Source organism: Embiotoca jacksoni, unplaced genomic scaffold (genome assembly GCF_022577435.1).
Source record: "Embiotoca jacksoni isolate LCO1_2020_lvr unplaced genomic scaffold, fEmbJac1.0.p SCAF_8, whole genome shotgun sequence".
NCBI lineage: Eukaryota > Metazoa > Chordata > Actinopteri > Embiotocidae > Embiotoca > Embiotoca jacksoni.
In genome coordinates this window covers 6542574-6563717 of record NW_027185436.1, presented here as the reverse complement: position 1 = coordinate 6563717, position 21144 = coordinate 6542574, and the positions used below count along the sequence as shown (strand labels likewise).

At 41.2% G+C, this 21144-nt stretch overlaps 2 protein-coding genes across 2 annotated transcripts; both read right to left on the bottom strand.

Annotated features, from left to right (window-relative positions):
* Positions 1 to 7875: 7875 nt before the first annotated feature.
* LOC138191448 (uncharacterized) lies at positions 7876 to 13046 on the bottom strand. The gene is made up of 2 exons (XM_069138283.1): positions 12927 to 13046; positions 7876 to 11251 (listed from the first exon to the last, which is right to left on the bottom strand). The coding sequence occupies exon 2, from the start codon at positions 11242 to 11244 to the stop codon at positions 10048 to 10050; it is 1197 nt and encodes a 398-aa protein (XP_068994384.1). The 5' UTR covers positions 11245 to 11251; positions 12927 to 13046; the 3' UTR covers positions 7876 to 10047.
* Positions 13047 to 14002: 956 nt separating this feature from the next.
* On the bottom strand, positions 14003 to 19502 carry LOC138191972 (uncharacterized). Its single transcript, XM_069139093.1, has 2 exons — positions 19413 to 19502; positions 14003 to 18212 (listed from the first exon to the last, which is right to left on the bottom strand). The coding sequence occupies exon 2, from the start codon at positions 18203 to 18205 to the stop codon at positions 16658 to 16660; it is 1548 nt and encodes a 515-aa protein (XP_068995194.1). The 5' UTR covers positions 18206 to 18212; positions 19413 to 19502; the 3' UTR covers positions 14003 to 16657.
* Positions 19503 to 21144: the final 1642 nt, after the last annotated feature.

Sequence of the window (21144 nt, the reverse complement as noted above, 5' to 3'; positions counted from 1 at the left end):
AATATCGAATTATTCCTTTGAAGAAAGAGAATCCATCTTGGAAATAATCGGGACACTTTTAGGCCTTCATATTGTTCTTAAATGCATTACGGTCTCAATGTAAAATGACAAAACGACATCATGTTGTCACGGGTTGCACAAAAAAAAAAACGAATCATCATGGCTGGACATCCTTTTATTTAACACCCCGACGTAAAACAAAACAAGAAGCACAACCCCAAAAGTGAAATCCCATGAAAACTGTGAATTTACGCTGATGGTCTTTGGTGGAGAATGTTTTCAATGAATGACTGAGCGATTTGAAGCGGGACCCTCTGCCTCCACGTGCTGCACTTTTTGCCTGCTTGCGCGTGCGTGCTTACAGGCAGTCGGTTCAGTGGTCCAGACATTATTTGATGAAAACGTCGCCGTACAGCACACAGTGGACGACGTCCTCGAGAGTGTGTACGTGACTCTGAGCGCGTGCATGTTATATTTTTTAGCCTGCTTTCGTATTTGCGTCTTTTACAAAAATGAAGAAATTATTAGTCTTTAATGTGTTTGTAAATGACGCCACTACTTGTAAAATGTAGGGGTGTTTTTTTTTTTTTTGTTTTTTTTTATGTCCAATGATTGTTATTTAATAAATAAATTTAAAAAAAATAATAAAGAAAGAAAGTTGTCTTCTCCACCTGGCTCGCTCTGGACGGTGTTGTATAATGATGTTTAAATCTTGTATAATGTAAAAATGCTCTTATCCCAGGCCCAGCGCAGACAAACGAGATGCAGCATTAGTCATGAAGCTCGTTAAGTGCTCTGGTTCCTTCTAGTTCATTCTAGTTCACCGTTAAATCATTCAGACAAAATTAGAAGCGCAAACACACCCTCAGGTAATTATGCGTGATGTCGGCGGTGCAGCGGCTTAGTGCTCAAGTCGGCCAATGAGCATCTGCGAAACGGGAGTGATCCGCTCGACCTGTTGGAGATTGTCCTGGAGGACAAATCCGGAGGACAATCTGGCCTTGAAACACACTTTCCTTCAGACAGGCTGAGAGGGAGACGCGCGCTTCGTGGCTTTCATCATAGTGATGGTGAGATGAAGCCTCATGAGGCATCGAACCACTTCAGCCAATTGGTTCCAGAAAGGGTTCATTACTCGAAGCTTCATGTGCACACGAAACAACCTACTGGCCAAGTGTATAATCACAGGCAGCTGTATCTCAACCACATGTGACGCATTGAATTTTTGTGTCTGTTATGGCTGTTGGGAATGACTATGAATTACAAAAATGTATGACTAAATAATTTCTGTACATAAATTATCATATATGTGCATAATAAAATATTTTTTGAATGTATTCTGTGTGTGTAAATTTTCCCAAAATGGTAGTATCATATGATATGGCAGGTTGTGTAATCATGTTTTTCTGTCACTTTAGGAAAATGGCATGGGCTTAAGCAGGCAGAGGACAGTGGAAGTGCTTGTGGAACTAGGAAGAGGGGACTGAATATGCTTGTGTAACTTGGACAATGATGTACAGGACAGGGGACATTTTATTCATTTTTATTCAGAAATAACAGTTTCTCAACCGTTTTTGGTTTTGTGGATGTCCACATGTCAGAAGTAAGGCTAACAGCAGCCACCTTTTCCACTTTAGCCTTAGCCTTCTCCTTAGCTGACTCATACTTGGCCTCCACCATGGCCTTCAGAGCCTAAAGGAAAAAATACATAGTGCTGAACTGTGAGACACAATAAAGTACTCATTTGTTTCATGCATGCACCCATACATACCTGCCTTGTAGGGAGAACATAATTAGGATCCAGTTTGGACACAAATGCCCTGAATCCAACATCATCCACAATACTGAAGGGCTGTGTGTCCTTCACTATCATGGAGACGAGGGCTTCATCCACCTCTTGTTTTCTGGTGGCTGGTTAAAAGAGAATAAATACAGTGTCTGTTACCTGTCTTTATTTGCACAATAAACAAAAGTGAACAGGGAAAAATTGTGATGGTGCATTTGTAATATTGTAATGACTTACCTTGGCTGGGTGAAGCTCCAGTTTCCTCCTTATTCTCATGCAAGGCACGGTAACGCCTCAGCATGGATGAGGTGTTGTTATTGTACCCCAACTCCTTGGAGCACAATAAATACCTCACCTTTGAATAAAATAAGAAACTGTGAAAAATACAGTTCTTGATAAGCAAACCTAATGTATCTGAAATAGAGTTAGATTTAGCTTACCTTATTAGGAGTTATCAAATCAAAGTGTTCCCACACAGGGGAAATCCTCCTCTTCCCAGCTGGCTCCATCTTATCACCTCTCCTTCTCTCCTCACTCTCCTAAATCTCCAAACTATCTCTCTCTCTCTAAACTCTCCAAACTATCTCTCTCTCTAAACTCTCCAAACTATCCAAACTCTCAACTGACCTCAACTCTCCACCAACAACCCACATTTTGAACGGAGCCTGAGGGGTTTATATTGCCGTCAAACCTCCCTGCAAAATCTGAACCACCTCCCGAAGCAGTCACGTGGTACAGCCGGGCAGCGAGGCTTCGGACGTCATCATTTTTGGCTCCTCCCCTAAATGAAGCAAGCCTCGACACGCGCTTCGAGGACACGCCCCCTCCGTTACTCGACACGCGCTTCGAGGACACGCCCCCTCCGTTACTCCACACGCGCTTTGAAGCGTCGGCACATCTCGTCACATCACTACTTTCATCGCTGGACGAGGAACATCATCTGAACCGCTGCGTTTCCGTCTCTAACGGACACTCAACAGGTGAGGTCGTTTATTCTTTGAACAGTCAAGTCGGTTTATATCGTTCATAAGAGCCGGTATTAAGGTTTTGTCGTCACTTTAGTGGGTTGATACGGTTCCCTCTCAAGTTTTCGTGAATTTCCCCAACACCGTGCGGTGTGATGTTATTTGCACAAATTGGCTCGTATCTCCGGACGGCACAATTCATTCTCCAGTGTTTCATCTTCCGAGTCTGTGCTGCTCTTGCTGTAATCTACAGATTATTCTCAAACAAAGTGACCTTGTGTGATTATAGCTCGAGTCATCGTAAGAAGACGCAGATTAGAGCGTGTTGACGGCAAATGATGTCATGCAGCTCACGGCCTGTGTGGCCACGTGGTGGAAGATGTTTTCATTAAGTATAACTTGTACTATCACACCTTAAAATCCTCCACTTTAAAAAGCCTTTTCATTGAAAATATACCCAAAAAAATATATTCAAAGTATCAAAAGTTAAATTAGTGATGATCCAGTCAGTGTTTTATTATTGTACTATGATATTGGACAATTAATACTTCAGTGTCGCAGTTGGTGACGGTGCTTCATATACTGTTCGGTAGTATATTAATAATGTATGATATTTTTGAAAATATCATTTGTCAAAAGTGAAGTAAAAAAAAGTACAATATTTCCCTTGGAAATGTAGTGTAATACAAATATAAAGTGTGAAATAAAAGTACTTTAGTAAGTACTTTCAAATTAAAACTGTTTCTACTTTTCACCACTAACATTTTTACAGGTTAGAACAATACTGTCAGCAGTAAAGAAGATGCAGCGTTATTTCAAAGTTCACCACAACTTGTTTTGGTAGAAATATTTGATCAAAATACTGTGATAACGTACATTTTGTTATCTACTCTGTAATTTGTATGTAATAATTGTACTGATCAGTGTAATAATAATAATAATCAGACCTCCTAGTCTGTCTTTAACAATATGGTTCCATTATAAACTATATTTATTTATATTTGTAGCAATGACATATCCAACACACAGATTTGTATATCTCTTTAATATGTTGTTATGTCCTATAAGCTACTATTTATTTACCTGTAGAACAAATAGTATACACATTATGGTTGCTGCGTCACACCACTGGATTTGTGGATTTCTTCTCCACAAATATGTATATTTGTAATGTATACAGCCTGTTAATGTTATTTGTATAATTCCCTTAATTACTTTCTAATTACATTTGTATTCATTTAATTCAAATTGGTTTTTTTAAAATCTGTTTTAATTTGACATCTCGTCAATTCTTAGCCGGTCACTCTGTTGTGGATTTTACCTCTGGGTATCAGTAAAGTAGGGTTCGATCGCATATTTAGGATAAGCACGCGCCGAGAAAACGTTTATTTGCTGCTGACCAACAGCTGGTTATCCACCCAACAGGTCCGCGGATCTAGAACCGGGCCGCATCTACCAGATCCAAATTAAGGGTATTACAGATTATGGAAACTATGTGATCGCACGTCAGCTGCAGTGTAAAATGTGCTTCTCCAAGCTGGATTAAGAGCTGTGATCTGTTTTGCTCGTAGATCCGTCAACCGCGTAAACATACCAAGCAGCAGGGCTAAAGCTGCACCGACTACATCCCGTCAGTCTGTCCATGTTTGGGTGAGCACAGTGCCCGCAAGAACCAGTAGTGGGGAAATAACCGAGGATGCTCGCTGAAGTACGGTTTTATATAGTTGTACTTCACTTAATCAATTCTGTTATGAATCATTTTTAGAGAAATAATTTGAAGGCTCAAGTAGCTATAGTTACTATCAAAGCTAGAAATCTTGAACACAAAATATGCTGTATTTTTACGCATCAAACTACTTACCAGTATATTAATTTGTAACGTGGCCACTGGATACTTTTTTCTCTTGATACCTCAAGTACATATTTGCAGAAAATATGAAGGTGCTTTTGCTTATATGTTGGATGCAACACTTCTTAATTTATTTTTTTATTTTTTTTATTGTTTTTAAAGAAAATCTTTATTTTTTGGGGGGGAAAAAGACCATTTTTAATTTTTTTTCATCATAACATGCAACAAGCCAACTGTTTTCAGTAGTGAGGCAGAAGGTTCAAATTCACTCCTAACAATGTTTCTTTCTTATTTTCACAGGTTAAAAGTTATGCTGGGTCTCCAGAAGCCGCCCATCACAGTGGCCCTCTGTCTGCTTCTCCTTGCCACACTGTTGCCCGTCTCTGAGGCGCGCCGGGGTCGTGGAGGCTTCGGCCGAGGAGGAGGGGGAGGCTTCAGCCGGGGCTGGGGTGGCCAGGCCTACCGACCCGTCCAGAGCAGTGGCCCCAGCGCGGGGAAAGTAGCCGGGGCAGCTGCTGCAGGAGCATTAGGAGGTTCTATGCTCGGGTCTGCCCTGAGCCGCCCTGGGTTAGGTGGAGGATATGGGGGGTACGGAGGGTATGGGGGGGGGTACGGAGGGGGATACGGAGGGGGCTACGGAGGGGGATATGGTTACCCACGATTTGGAGCCGGTGGAGGCTATGGCTCCAGACCTGGCTATGAGCCAGAGGGCTCTGGAGATATGGAGTACTACGTTGGAGCATCCAGTGGCCCCATCTACAACAGCATCATCGTTGTCATCGGCTCCTTGATGTCCCTCCTCCTGGGCCACTGGGTGGCAGTAATGTAGAGCTGGAGGCTGAGTTGAGATCCCACAAATAGACACAGAACTGACCCCTGTCCAAAAATAACCTGCAGCCTGACAGTTAAGAGGACTATTGTAAAGTCAAATGGGGTCTAACTTATGACCTTTGGAGGATGAGAAGCTGCGGCTAAGTTGTTTCACCAACACCTCAATGACCGGCTGTGAGGACAGGAAGAGGAAGTTGACCCCGTTTAACCATGACAAAATATCAGTGGGACACGAGATGAGAGGAAAAGACACTTCTTGTAGATATTTGTCAGTCATGAGATCATTCGATTTGAAAATTAGCTATCTGCATTGTACCCAGCAGTCTTATTTCTCCTTTTAATGTGCCCACTGTTTTTATATTTTTGATGATTGTGTTGGTGATCACGTTAGTGAAGGTGATGAGTCTGAGCCAATTTGTTTTTTGGGAAAGCAATTCTATAAGTAATCTGTAAAGATAGACCAGAGATAAATTAGATGTGTAAATTAAGTTAAGTCTACCTCAAGATACGATGGTAGAACCAGAGTTTAAGAGCAGCTACACACTTAATATGATAATGCCATTTCCCGGTATATTTCACCATAACTTCCATTATGATGATGAGTTGTCTATCTTGTATATTAAGAAGTTTATATTTTAAGTATATTGCTTGTATGAACAGCTTCACCTAATTAAATTACACATTTCATGCCATTTTGTAGATTTTTTTTTTTTTTTTTTGTAAAAGAAAGAAGCTTCCATGTTATATAAATAAAAATAATAAAAAAAATATTTTTTGTTGAATTTTATTCATTACGTCATACAGAGAAGAAACCAAGTAGATCATTTTAGATACACAAAAATATATATATGTATTTGGAAGTGATACAGATAAGATTAGATTTTTCAAGAAAAGCGAATAGTTTTGAGCTCAACAGTTGATTTTTGACTAAACAGCATTAGTCAAGAACGACGTAAGATCCTCTGCTTGTTCCAGAGCTTTCAACCACGTCATAAAACTGCTCGGAGCTAAATGCTGACATCTGCATGCTAACATTTGCTTGTTAACATTTTTTTTGACTAAGTTAAGGGCTGGACTATATAGACATAACATAAAGTGTTGGATGAATTACGTTTTTGACAATTGATCGTCAAGGGTTTGTGAATGTCCGAACAACATTTCCTGGTAATCCACAAGCCTCGTGTCAGCCTCGCTAAAGAGAAAAGCTGGAGGCTCGCCGAAGTCATTAAGGATTCAGCCTCTGTGCACAGTGGGCCCTTTCAAAGATCCATTCATACACACTTCATTCATGATTTACAAACTCCACCCTCACTAAGACTGAGGGGGGGAAAAAAAAAACGGTGGGAGCGGTCACCGCTCATGGATGGATGTCTGAACAGACCTACCGGCCACAGGCCCGGGGGCTAAAAGATTCTCGTTGGCAAGTTACTTCAACAGCCACAAAGATTTTAGGAACCAGAGATGCAAAATGAACACAAAGGGACGTAAAACGGCTGCAAACACACGCGGAAAGTAACGTAAATTGACAACAGACGGACAGAACCAACCACGGAGACTAAAATCAACCTCACAGAGGTACAAAATGACATGACAAGTATCATAATTAATAAGATAATATATTCAAACCAAATGCAAATAAGTAGGTGGGAAACATCTATAAAAGTCAGAAGAGAAGCACCCGCTCACTTACCGTTTGGATGTTGTGATTTAAAACAAAAGAAAAGGACAAAAGGGACGTGTGGAGAGAAGAAGTCCTCCGACCGGTCTCATGTTTCCATGAGGGACAACGGCCGTCACACATCATCACTTTAACATAGAGGCAAACGATCACGCCTCATAGGATGTGCTGCTTCTGCTTTTGATTGAGTTTTCTGATTTTGTACTTGTACGTGGGATTTATACTTGCAGTAAAGTATTTTTTTATTGTGTATTTCCATTTTGAATTTATAATTTTACTGAAGTCAGGGGAGTGAATACTAGTTCCACCATTAGCACGTTGTTTTATATCAGATCAGAACTAATCATTATCCAGTGACTACCCATTATTGTACTTTTTTTCAGTAATTACATCGAGAGCAAGTCATCCCAACAGAAGCACGCTTAAAATGAACTGCTACGTACAGGAAACCCACAGATGAGGGGTGTAGGGCTTTATACATACGTATAGGCAGAAACATTCATTTGTTCAGATTCTTATTTCTTCTTTCTGCTTTTTTTAACAGCAGCTTTGACATCTTTTTGAATACCAAAATTCAGATGAAAATGTAATATTTCAGGGTTTCCCTTTGATCCCAATCAGCATTATAAATTGTCAAATATTTAGAGCTAAATCAAAAAATGTGCTCTTTAACTTCATTTTAGGTTGCAAATGGGTTATTAACATTTCTCGTGACATTAAATCCAAGTCAAAATTCTTAAAACTAATAAAAACAAACATCCACATATGGAAGTTGGTAAAGTTTATTTGACAAGACGAGCAAAAAAAGTGCAAGTCAACGTTCAGTAGTCAGCAGAACATTCAGCAGCACAGCAAATACGTCCTCCCGTCAGGAACAATCCTGCAGGCAAACAGCCCATCCTGATCCACAGTTACAGTTCATCGTGACAGCGCCATCTAGTGGCCGCGTTAATTATCATGTTCCGCATAATGAGGAGGTCGGGGTGGATAGAAAGGCTGACAAAACGTCAGATTGTAGGTGTTACTATTAACAATGACAACAGTAACCGCGCGTTTATTGTTGTAACATTAAAAACAAAGATTCTGTATTTCAACTCAAACGTCGTCCAAAATCCTAAGAAATTTGTTCTTGTATCAAAACCCAACCAGCGGAGGTTTGAAATGTTGCTGCAGGCGCTACGTCGGCGGGCGATTCAGGAAACACGACTGAGGGACGTTTTCAGGAAGCCAAGATAAACGACCTACTTGGTTGTTCAGGACGGAGGATCATTAATACGTGTGCTTTTTCAAATACATTCAAAGCCAGACACAAGATGACGTGGGCTACATACGGCGACACATTAAAGGTACACTCAGCAGTTTTCTCTGACCACGCGTGATCGGGGACATTTCGACGGTCAAACTCTAAAAAAGTGTTTGAGAAGAGATAAATAGAAAAAGGCTGTGCTATCGGTGAGGCTTCTTCCTGATTTGACGAAACATTTTGATTTGTGGCAGTGTTTACGTACATTTACGTGCTTATTGCAGATATTCACTGCAGTCTTTTTGGGTGTATTATCCCAAAAGGAATAATGACCGTGTCGAACGATTTAGCACGGCAGACGTGGGTTGCGGAGACATTTTTTAAAAGTTGGCAAAAGAAACCTCCAGCGAGTACCTTTAATTTCTTTTTTTGAGTCATCCCCTTTGATGACTCGAAAAAAAATCTTGTACAAATCTCACGTGCTGCGCTGCACAAATCTTGATAGCATAAACACGGCTGTTAAATACACGATGACATTCAGTAGGGTTCAGACACTAACTCAGCTCAGAATTGGTACGTCAGGGTTGTTACACTTTAAGAGCACTTCTTCAATCACAAGCTACTCCAGAGATTGGAGAAAGAGATGAAACACTGGATAGAGGGGAAGGCAAGTATAGGCAAGTCTATTAAAAAAAACAATATCGGGACATAAACAACATACTCAACAAAGCAAAGGTCGTACAAATGGAAAAATATCAGACAAATCTCAAGAAATATTCAGAGAAAGCGCTCTCTGCTCGCAGTGAATCCGAAGTAGATGATTTAAGGAGTGCAAGGACAACAACGTGCATATTATCTTTCTTCTTTTGAGTAAGAGTTTATCCAAATGAAATAAGTACCTACAGATATAGTAATCAGACATTTTGGTTTGAGTTCTAAATGGACCATATATGATAAAAGTCCACTATTGAATACAGATGATCCATTACAAATACTCAGTCATGCTTATACTGTTAAATCTGTCTGTCTAAAGCACAGTTAGCGAGAGTAAGTAATTGGTTACTGACAGGTAAAAAGCTCAGTGTTAATGAACTGTCCTTGCAGTACAATCATATCTTGCTTGAAGCACATTTCAAAGCTGTGTATTTACACAGATCCTCACCGTGACCGAGGCTGTACGAGCCCACAGCTGAAAGCCTCTTTGATGCTTTTTAATCTGAGAAAAAGCAGCTCCTGAGATAAATAAATCATAACGGAAAAAAAAAAAAAGTTTGTGAGACGCGTATTATATTAGACAAGCGGTGGCAGCGGCACTTGTAATTTCTGGGGCGGCGGCTAAAGAGCTTGAAAATCTAAATGGACTTTAATGAACCAGGTCTACATCCTCAGTGTGTACTGGTGTACACTTTATGGACCCTGTCTCTTTCAGAAGAGGAACAAGGGACATGCAATGTGGCGCCTTCATTTCCTCCAATTCGTAGTTCAAACTTGCAGTCCATTATGTGCCATCTATGTGGTGCCAGGTAAGCACATGCACGATGAGGCAATGCCTAAATCTTGAGAAAGCATAAAGAGCACAATGAAGGACTCCAAATAAAGAGAGGCCTAAAATGTTAAGAGGTTCCTCTCTCCCTAATTACCTTCCATCTATTTACTCAATTCGTTTGACATTATTTTGTTACTTCCCCTAATGCCTTAGTGCAGCAGCATCAGTATAGTACTGGTGATCACAGCTAAAAGCCCTCGCAAGCCCATCTCCAGTCCTTCTGCCCCTCCAGTCTGTCTCTTCAGGTACTTTTCTGAGAAAGCCATGTACCGCTCCAGGCATTTCCTGGCCTTCAGCTGCTCAATCAGAGCTGGGTAACCGATCTCCACAACGCTGACTGTGTCATCGTCTTCGGCGGTGCCGACGGACCGTGGAGCCGGAGACACGGGACCGGCTTCAGGCTGGTTGGCGGGGCGGAGATTTGAAAGTGTTGAAGTCGAGGAGCTTTCTGCTGCAGTCCTGTTGGTCTCCGTTGCGTTGCTGCCTGCGTCAGCGTCTGAAGCCGAGGCAGCAACAGTCGTTGCGGTCGTGACCGCTGGGTTGTTTTTTGGCTTTTGACTCTCTGCGGTCAGGACGTCACGTCTCCTCATGCAGGAGTCCATGTAGCCGTCGAAGGTCTGAGGTACCGAGTTGTAGCTGTAGTCTCTGCTGTAGTCATTGGTGTCAGTAGACTGGGTACCGTACTTCCTGTACATGTAGTTGTTGTAGTAGTACTCCTCCTGGGAGCTGTGGAACTGGAAGGGAGGACGGGGGAACCTTCCCAACCCGTAGCCCAGGGCCATCCCTGCCATAGCTCCTCCGGCTGCTGCCATCACCGCACTGCGGCCGAACCCTCTGGACTTAGCGTTGGGCTGGATGCCCATTGCCTGAACTGAGTGGGAGAAGGGAGAGCCGCCCCGACCGCCGTAGCCGCCGTAACCGAAGCTGCCACCATAATGAGGGCTCAGGATTTGGTTGTTTGGGTTTTTGTTGATGTATCCACCGGGGTAGCCTCCATAACCACCTTGACCACCTTGACCATACCCTGCTCCATATGGAGAACCCCGTCCTGGATAGTAGCCTCTTCCGCCCTGCTGCTTGGGGTAACTGCCAGGTTGTCCGGGTCTGCCGGATTGTGGAGGAAAACCTCCCTGATTGTTTTGTCCGATCTGTTTGGGATATCCACCCTGAGAGCCCTGGTTGTTTTTGTTGCCTGTGTTGGTGTTGGTGCCACCTCGGTTGGTGTTGGGGGACTTTTTATTGCCAATGCCTTTCCCAAGCCCTCCTCCCCCTCTATTCCTGGCCAGTGAAAAAGGGGTGTGAAACAAAAGAAGTGGTAGACACAGCACAGAAAAAGATAGCTTCATCTTCACCCTATAGGAGGAAGTCGAGGAGAGAAGAGGACATTTTAAAAAGGGAGGAAAAAGTAGAGAGACAGGATGAGGAAAATATGAGATAATCATATTTGGACTTATTAATTTTACCCTTCAAAATCGTATTTCATAAGAGCTGTCGGTCTTCCTGGAAACAGTGAAAGCCTGTAAACCACGTCGTACAAATAAACACCTCACATGGTTGTTATTATTGTGCTGGGTGTGTTGGAACATATCGGCTATTGTGTTGCATTGTGCAACCACGTCCTTCGTCGACTTCTTCTATTAATTCAGGCAAGGAATACAAATAAAAAATGTTGCACCATGCAGCCTTGCCCATCTGTTTTACCCCATGATTTCAACACAGAGCTGTTGGTCCTGAATGGACTGCCAGGTTGGGTTGACATAACACTTCAGACCTCAATACTATTGCAGACAGTAAGAAGATAAATCTTCCGTCACGTTTTATATACAGTCTATGTCAGCAACTCAGCAACGTTGCTTATAATACTTTCAGAGCATGTAAATCTGTCACACGTCGGAAATGTGGTCATATTGCCGACACGGTAACACGGTAGCTGACTCTATAGGCGTGTGGCTTACAGACCAGAAAGCAGGACGGATTTATAGACAGATTATTACATTATTTTTGCAATTTTTGTAATAGAATATTTGTATCTAGTATGTAAAAATAATAATAATATATCATTATAAAACAACTGCAAATTTTTAATTATTACAAAATATATATTTGTAGTTACTTTCATGGTTAGATGATTATTTTCCTTATTAGTCAGTTACCTCATGCCCATTATTAATATCCCAGAGCCAAGGTGGCATCGTCAAAGTCCTTGTTTTGTTTGACCATTACAATAAAAGATGCTCAGATTGTTCTCATACATGAACAAATAAAAACAGTAAATCCTCATTTGAGAAGCTGAAACCAGAGAATGTTTGACCTTTGAAAAATGACTGAAATGATTATTCATTCGTCAAAACGGCTGCTAATGTCATTATTTCTTTCTTCTTTTTTTTTTTTCCAGAAATTCCTCCTTTGTTTGAGGCTCTGAAAGGCAGTTATAGTGAAAGTTGATCATCTGTTGAATTTATGAATGGCTCTCAGTGTCTGCTGGTAAAACGAAGCTGTTTCCACAGAAAAACAACTCAACAAAGTATTGACGTAAAATAAGTTAACCATCGATGTTAATCGATTGGTTTGTTATTAAAATGAGATCAATGCAACTTTTAACGATCGAAGATGATGACGTTTTCCTCTGAAGGCAAACCGGTCAACCCAAAATAAGACAAATATAAGGTGTGGCAGTGACAGCTCTCAACAACAAGACCCCGGGGAGGTGCAGCAAAGGAACGGTGAGGCACATTTGATTTTTACATCACACCTCCTGCTGCTCCTCATCGCCTCACATTAAAGGCCACGTAGAAACGGGATGTTATATTCATATTTCTGTCAATGACGGAGTGTATTTCTGACCTTGCTCCGACAGACGGTGCTTGCCCATGGCCTGCCCGCTACCACTGTCCCCCTTTTTTTTTTCGCGGTTTGCTCCGGGTTATATTGTATCGCAGACAAGAGACGGGTCGCGTGCGGAGAAAACAATGCTTTCTTTCCCAAATTAAGAAAAGAAGGGTGCGGCCCCTTTAAAACGCAGCCTTACCTTGAGTGATGACTCCTTGTCTGCTCCTTTTCCGTTTTGATTTCGCCTCACCGGAGTGTGTTTATTCGCTCCTTCGGTGACGACGTGTGCTGATCACACCGTTTGGAAAACTCTATGACGTAAGGCCGCACGAGAATTGTGGGTCGCTTAGAAACAGAGGATCGGGGCGGGGCTTCGCTTGGCTCATTTTTCAGCATCTTCATCCGTGCGGTGACGTACTGATATATGTCTATGCAGGACATTAATTGTAATATATTTGCTGTTGTGGTATTGCTATATCAATTCTTCTTCCACCACCGAACGGCACTAATATCTGAAATAAATTCAGAATACAATGGCAAAATGACACCATATATTGTTGGACATTTAAAGTACAAGACAGGAGTTTGGTAAAACACTTGTCAACTATCTTTTTTCATTTAAATGTTTTGTCTCTATCTGTTGACACACACCACACATTTTAGGTCATATAGTTGTCATTACTGTATCAACTGTTACTAAAACTCTCGACGTGCCAATGTAAATAGAACCAAAAACTAATTTATTCAAGAATAAGAGGTTTAAAACTTTACAAATCCTAAAAATGCTTTTTTTAAACTGTCAGCCAGGTCATTCTGGGGGTTTTAGCAATTTTTACTTTCCGTTATAACCAACATTAAAAAAAAAAACTCCCGAATCTTTCTTGATGGAATATTAAATATTTGCATGGCATTAAGCAGAAAATCGTTTTATACGGGCTGTGATCCAGAGAGAAGAAAAACTTCAGAAGAGGTTACATTTCAGCAGTTTAGAGCCGTCTCATGAATCAAATCACCACTTTCATTCATTTGTAATGCAGACTGCAAATAGGAAACCTATCGACATGATGCATACAATTTGATGTTAAACACAAAGGCTCTGAGAGACTCGCTGGCAGCATCATGCATTTGTTTGAAAGGCAGAGTGTGTTTTAATGATTTCTGGGAGAGGAAATAAGTGTCCGTGGGTGGGAGCCAGAACGAAGAGTGCCGAGCACCAACACATTCTCAATCAGCGAAGACTTTGAAAACTGCCTGTGATAAATCAGTCGATGGACCTACCGCATATTTTTTTTATTAAAAATAAAAAGTGTGCATAGCAGCAAAAGTACACTCTTAATATAATATACCAAACCAAAGATGGCCCTAATTAATTAGATACAGATATATATACATGTGGGATTATGGTGGCCTCCTTACAGTAATAAAGCTACATTTTCATTTGAGTGCACACTTTTAGTATTCTTAGGATCAACACAAGACAAGTCATACTTTTGCTGAGAAATTAAGTTTTATTTCTCATTCTACATTTTACATGTAGCCTATATTTCACTAAATATTAAGAATAAGGCAATTTTACAATATTAACATTTTGAGCCCAACTGAATATTAATGGCTCATATTTTCACCATTTTTATTGTGTAAGTAACTAAACCTTTATGTATTTACCTCAAGGTTAACTGAAAGATGGGAGAACTGCTTTTAACAGTTTCGTCATTGTAATCGTGTTATTCTAATGTAAGTGAAGAATAAATGTAATTTAGAGAAATAATAAACCAATCATGCAGACCCACATCACGACAGCAGAAACAGTTTCCAGACAGCACGGGGTTGTTAGTACACTGATAATGAATGAATAAACAAAACGGGTAGAATATAAAGTGTTCACAAATACAACTCCACCGTGGCCAGTGATAGAAAAGTCCTGTACAATTCTAAATCCAGTCTCAGTCGATAATGTAAAAAACATTCAGTACATATGGAGATGAGTGCAGTGTCAATCCATCACGTGATCAGTACCTAAATGCAAAATCCTATTTGGTATTTATTAGGGCCCGAGCACCGAGAATCGGTGCGAAAGCCCAATTGTTTTTCGTAAAAATGTTCTTGGACGTTCGACGTTCTTTTTCTTACGTGAAGTGATTTTCCTTTTCGGAGGCTTTATCATATTCATAAACTCATGAAAGTGGATACACATACGTCTCCCGGCGAAAAATGTCGTATTCTAGTGGAGTCGCGAGTGGGCGCGGCCAAACGGCTCGAGAGCGCCCCCTAAAGAGATGCCCCGGCGGCCACGTTTACCTAAATTCACAAAATCCGGTGGACACGTGTATCACACCTCGACGCACAAAAAAGTTACTTTGCACCGTTATGTCAACTCGACAGGAAATACACCATTTTGAATTTAGTCGCCATTTTGGGCGATTCTGACACGTTGTACTTTAACGAACTCGTCCTAGGGATTTTGTCGGACTGACTTGAATTTACATTCTATGGATAGAAAACATGTTTGGGATTAAATCTTCTTAAAATAATTTGTTTTCGTTGATGTGTGTGCCCGTAGCGTGGCGGCCATTTTGAGCATCTCGCCATGAAACTACGAGTTGCTTTAAATCTTATGTACATGGACCGACCTTCTCCAAACATCACAGGTATGATAACAGCCCCGCCCTGAAGACCTCTGTGGGGTAATATTCGCTCATAGTCATAGCGCCCCCTGTTGGCCACTGGAAATGACACTTTTCATACTTTCACATTCTACGTCGAGCTGGTTGATCCCATGAACGTCAAGTCGGGTCACAATAACCTAAATACGTAGTTGATGATATATTGAGACATTCGTTCTACTTTGTCAATGGGCGTCGCCGTGACGATGCGGCAAAGTTTGATGTCTCGCTGTGACACAGGAAGTTGATGTTTAAGGTCAAAGGATGCTTGAAACCTCATGAAACGTGTCACATATATCCGGCGTGGTGAGACGATACATTATATACCTGTTTTGCGAGAAGCGGGGATATGCGGTCCCTCGCACGCTGCACGTCGGGGAGACGGCTTCGGGGAGACGGCTTCGGGGAGACGGCTTCGGGGACGCGGCGCGCCGGAGTGCGAGGGCCCGTACATCACTGCTTGCAGTTTTAATATTTTCTTTTTTCAATTAACCTTGTTGTGTTATTTGAGGTTCAATTTGGTTTAGTACACATTTAAAATGGTGAAAAAATGATCCATCACAAATACTCTAATATTCAGATATTTACTGTTTCTTTTATTCAATATATTATTCACGCTCTCCTTTTTTTAACTTTGCTTGAATCAGACAGTCCTCCAAACATCAGTCACCTTTTAGTTGGTATCAGTAGAACTACATTCTTATGTCAGATATCATTATTTTAAAGCTGTTTATTCACACAAATCATCAACCTAACAGTCTGTACCAGCACCAGAGTGAAAACGAACACCCCTAACACACTGACACTGGTCAGATTTCATTAATAAATAAAACAAGAGTCCACGTCTACAGGTATCATTGTGGTTCAGTGCTGCTTTCACCTAAATGCTAATGATAATGTGCTAAGATGCTTCCGATGTTTACCATGTTTACAATCTTAGTTTTGCATAATGTTCCTCTGAGGTTGATAAGACTTTTAATAATTTGGCAGCAACTTGGTTTCAAACCAAATTATCTACCCAATCTTACCTGCCAAAAACTCATCAAGATGTTTTTTTGAAACCAAAAATGTCGACCTCTAGTCCTCCGAAAAACAAAGATTTGAACAAAAGGTCATGGAAGTCCGTCCAACAGTTTCCAAGATAGTTTCAGTCTAGATCAAGGTGGTGGACCAAATCACCGACCAGTTCGTCCCCAGAGTCATGCTGCTTTAATACACTCTTTGCTGTGCACTTTATTCCTCCATCATTTCACTGACAATGAAGGCCTCAGTGCAGCAGTGTTTGCATGTTGCTAATCAGTAGCATCACTACAAGGCTGGTGACCACAGTTAAAAGCCCTCGCAACCCCATTTCCAGTCCCTGCACCCCACTGTGGACTGTGGTTTTCGTCTCTTTCTTCAAGTGCTTTTCAGCATAGGCCATGTAAAGCTCTAGACATCTCTTGACTTTCATCTGTCTAATCAGTGCTGGGTAGCCAATCTCCACAATGCTGACTGTGTCGTCATCATCATCATCATCATCATCATCATCAGTTGCAGCGTTACTAAGAACCTGTGAAGCTGGAGATGCAGGCTTGACTTCAAGCTGTTTTAGAGGGTGAGGAGGAGTTGAAGGTGAAGCAGTCGAGGAGTTTTCTGCTGCAGAAGCTGAAGAAGTCAAGGATTTTTCTTCCGCGGATGGTAAAGTAGTCGAGGAGTTTTCTGCGGCAGAGGGTGAAGTGGTTGAGGAGTTTTTTGCTGCGGTGCTGTTACTTGTCCCGTTGGTGCCCATGCCAGTAACTGGTGCAGCAGTAGTTGTGGAATTCACAGAGGCAGCTGTGGTGGTTTTAGTTTTAGTGGATGCTGGTTTCGGCTTTCGAGTCTCTGCAGGCAAAAGGTCCTTTCTCTTCATGCAGGAGTCCATGTACCCATCAAAGGACTCCGGTGGTGGACTCTGTCTGGAGTCTGTGCTGTAGTCATTGGTATCAGTAGACTGGGCACCATATTTCCGGTACATATAGTTGTTGTAGTAGTACTCCTCCTCTGGGCTGTGGAAGTTGAATTGAGGACGTGGGAACCTTCCCAACCCGTAGCCCAGGGCCATCCCTGCCATAGCTCCTCCAGCTGCTGCCATCACCGCACTGCGCCCAAATCCTCTGGACTTATCAGAGGGAGCAATGCCCATTGCCTGAACTGAGTGGGAGAAGGGAGAGCCGCCCCGACCACCATGGCCCCCATAACCAAAGCTGCCACCATAATGAGGGCTCAGGATTCTGTTGTTTGGGTTATAGTTGATGTATCCACCTGGGTAACCTCCATAACTGCCATAACCTCCTCCGTAAGGGTAGCCCTGTGCTGGGTAACCACCAGCTGGATAGCCCCCAGCTGGGTACCCTGGTTGCTGAGGGTAGCCTCCAGGATTAGGGTATCCTCCTGGTCTGCCTGGTTGCTGAGGGTAACCTCCTGGGTTAGGATAACCTGCTGGGTTGCCTGGATGCTGAGGGTAGCCTCCTGGTCTGCCTGGTTGCTGAGGGTAACCTCCTGGGTGAGGATAACCTGCTGGGTTGCCTGGTTGCTGAGGGTAACCTCCTGGGTGAGGATAACCTGCTGGGTTGCCTGGTTGCTGAGGGTAGCCTCCTGGATTGTGTTGTGTGGGTTGTTTAGATTTTTTTAGGATTGAATCCTTAGTCTTAGAGTCCAGATTAGTTTTTGTTTTGGAAGGCTTCTTAAAAAGATTTGTTATCCCACCAAGCTTTCCTTTTCTGCCGGCCAGCGACAGATTAATATGAGCCAAAAGAAAGGTTACACATAAAACAGCGACTACAGTCAGCTTCATATTTGTACTGTAGAGAGGAAAGAAGAGTAAAGAGAACAGGTAGTTAAAATATGGAAGAAAGTAAATCTTATTATTTTACCATTTAAACATCTTTCACTTTTTGTGGTTGGACCCCCCAACAAAAGGATAGTTCTGGTTAATTTCAATCTGGTATATTTCCTACTGACATATCCACTGTGGCTGATGACACTGTGACTTTGCACTACCCACCTCTGCTGTAGAGATTCAGGGAAACAGAAAGTTGCATATAACTGTGTTTATTGGGCCAAAAACAATAAGCATCCTGCAGCCTTTTTTTTTTTTTTTTTTTTTTTTTAAATGGGATTTTCAGATTAATCATTTTAACCATTTGTTTTCGAGTCAAACAAAAAGTTACTCTTCGTTTCCCTGAATCTCAAAGTTAGCACGACCCATATAGCCACAACAGACACGTTCATAGGAAATATGTCACATACTTAAACCAAAGAAGTAATACAATTTGAAAGTATCTGGGACAGACAGCTGGCCTAATCCACAATTAAGGCCTCCAAAAATACACATCATTTTTTTCAGTCCTTTAAACACAGCCTATGTGTGCTCTGGTCTGACTAACAATAAGTGCTGTCAACATTAGCTGCAACATGATTGATCAGGATCTGTGCAGCGTCTTTATGGTTGCCATGGCTCATGGGCTGCTTTCATGTGCCATTTTAAGCACCATGATACAGCATATCTACTAACACTACTCATGCCATCAATTTAGACTGTAAAACCCAGTTTGAAGACTTTGAGCCAGAACTTTCTTTGGGGATAAAATACATAATATTGAGTTAACACACACTATGGCCTTCAAATGCTTTGGCACCACACAGCAACATGAGGCTATGGCTCCACTGATGTTGCCAGGCTTAAAATAGCACAGTCCTCCAGAGTCACTCCAGGCAGCCTCATGATGACATTTCCGGTTGTAACTTGTTGTTTTTAAAGCTCTTAACTTCTTCTTAAAAGTAAATACAATAAATAGGCCCACGGTGCCGGTCACCTGCTATCAATTAGTCATTTATTACGCAAAGTCACTGCGTCAATCGCGCAAATGTTGGGCTTGTTTTGTTCTTTGAAAAGGAGTCAAAAAGTACAAAAACACAGAACATGGAGACGATATTTACAGGAAGCGCGTATTTTACAACAAGTTAGGACAAAAACAGCTTAAAACATAAACCCTTCTCACCTTGTGCTTTCGGTGCGTCCACTACAGCGCTGTTCACCAACTTTGTTTGAAAGCAGTCGCTCCTGCTCCTCCTCCTTTCACGGGTAAAATTTCATCCTCCTTCCCTCCACCAACTCCCAACATCAACCACCGCAGTGAAGACAGTTTGAGTTTCACTCAGAACCATCAATAAATTACCATTTGAATGACATAAAACCGGCTTGTTTTCAACCTCAAACCTCTGCTGACTTGCCGCTACTCGTGAAAATTATGGCAAAAAAATTAACTGAATTCTCCTGTCGTTTATCTCTTCTGATATATAATGTGCATTTAATTTTATTTCATGTAAATATTTAAATAAAGCATTATAGATTTTTTTTTTTTTTCCCAACAGGTTCTTGGTCATGTGACCCAGTGACTGCAAACCAATGGCAATATGTCTTACTACGCTGGACATGTAAGTCATATTTCTTTTTTAAATTGTTTTTTGTGTATTTTATATTTTATATGACTCGGCCAATTCAAGGAAAAATCAGCACTGTTTTCAGTAGCTTAAATGTCACGTGACCCATTGACTCCAAACCAAGGTCAACATGTATGTTGTTTATGTTTATGTTTATGTTTATGTTTATGTGGTTATTGGATTTGAATGCTTCAATTTTAATACTATTTTTATGTAAAAATGTGCATTTATAGCATTTGCATAGAAGTATTTCATGGGATAAAAATACTTATCTTGAATTGAGGAAGCCCTAAAATCCAATAAAAAAAAAAAAACAGGTGTATCTTAATTGTCCAGTTTAGTAATGCAATTGGGTATTGGATTGGAGACACTGGGTCAAATGACCTGGAAGTCATCTATTCCTACATTTCTATACAATTAATTTAATGCACATCAGCTATCAAAATAGATGTGCCACATAAAACCAATTTAGCATTTTCCTTTTTGCATATTTTCCACTAATATGAACAAGTCAGCTGGACGGTATACAAATGAAATTGTTTTGGTCATTCAAATTGTATTTTTTTATACATATATATATATATATATATATATATATATTTTTTTTAATATATTCCCTGAGTGAAACCCTTTTGGTTAAACTAAGCTGACCGTCCTCATACTTCCATGAAACTGAGTAAAATCACAGGATTAACTTCACTGCGGTGCATAAACCGGATTCAAATCCACCGTTTGCTGCAACCTCCTGCATAAAATTACTGGACTCACTGAGACCTCAGTGTGCAATTTGGACCGTTTCCTGAGAACATGAAAGGGCAGCAGTGGCTGCAGTAAAAGTCTTTAGGTTTGTGCCGTGTTGACCTATATTTTAAATCGGAATAGGAACGCAGCATAAGTGATTTAATGAGTCATGATGGGCATGGATATATTTTCTCACTTATAGGCTGCCTCTAGTTTTGTTTCATTTAACTGGATGAGATTGATCCAGATTCAAACTTTTAGCCTGACACACTGCTAGTGAATATTTGTCTTTATTAGTTTAGCACTACACCATGAATAGTGAGGGTAAATGTCTGAGCTGGTGTGATCTGCAAAAAGGCACCTTAAAGCAGATTTACACTTAGACAATGGCAATATGACAGATATGCACATCAGAGGACAGTACACAACAACTAAGGTGGAAGTAAATGAAAGTAGATCCTCTTATATATCAGATATATCCTCAAGTTGTACAGACTGCAGGCTATTCTTTATCATCAGATGTAATATGGAGCAACGCCATGTTACAGA

Excerpts from the sequence above, each read along its gene's own strand:
- LOC138191448 (XM_069138283.1), bottom strand. The coding sequence starts at position 11,244 with ATGAAGCTATCTTTTTCTGTGCTGTGTCTACCACTTCTTTTGTTTCAC.
- LOC138191972 (XM_069139093.1), bottom strand. The coding sequence starts at position 18,205 with ATGAAGCTGACTGTAGTCGCTGTTTTATGTGTAACCTTTCTTTTGGCT.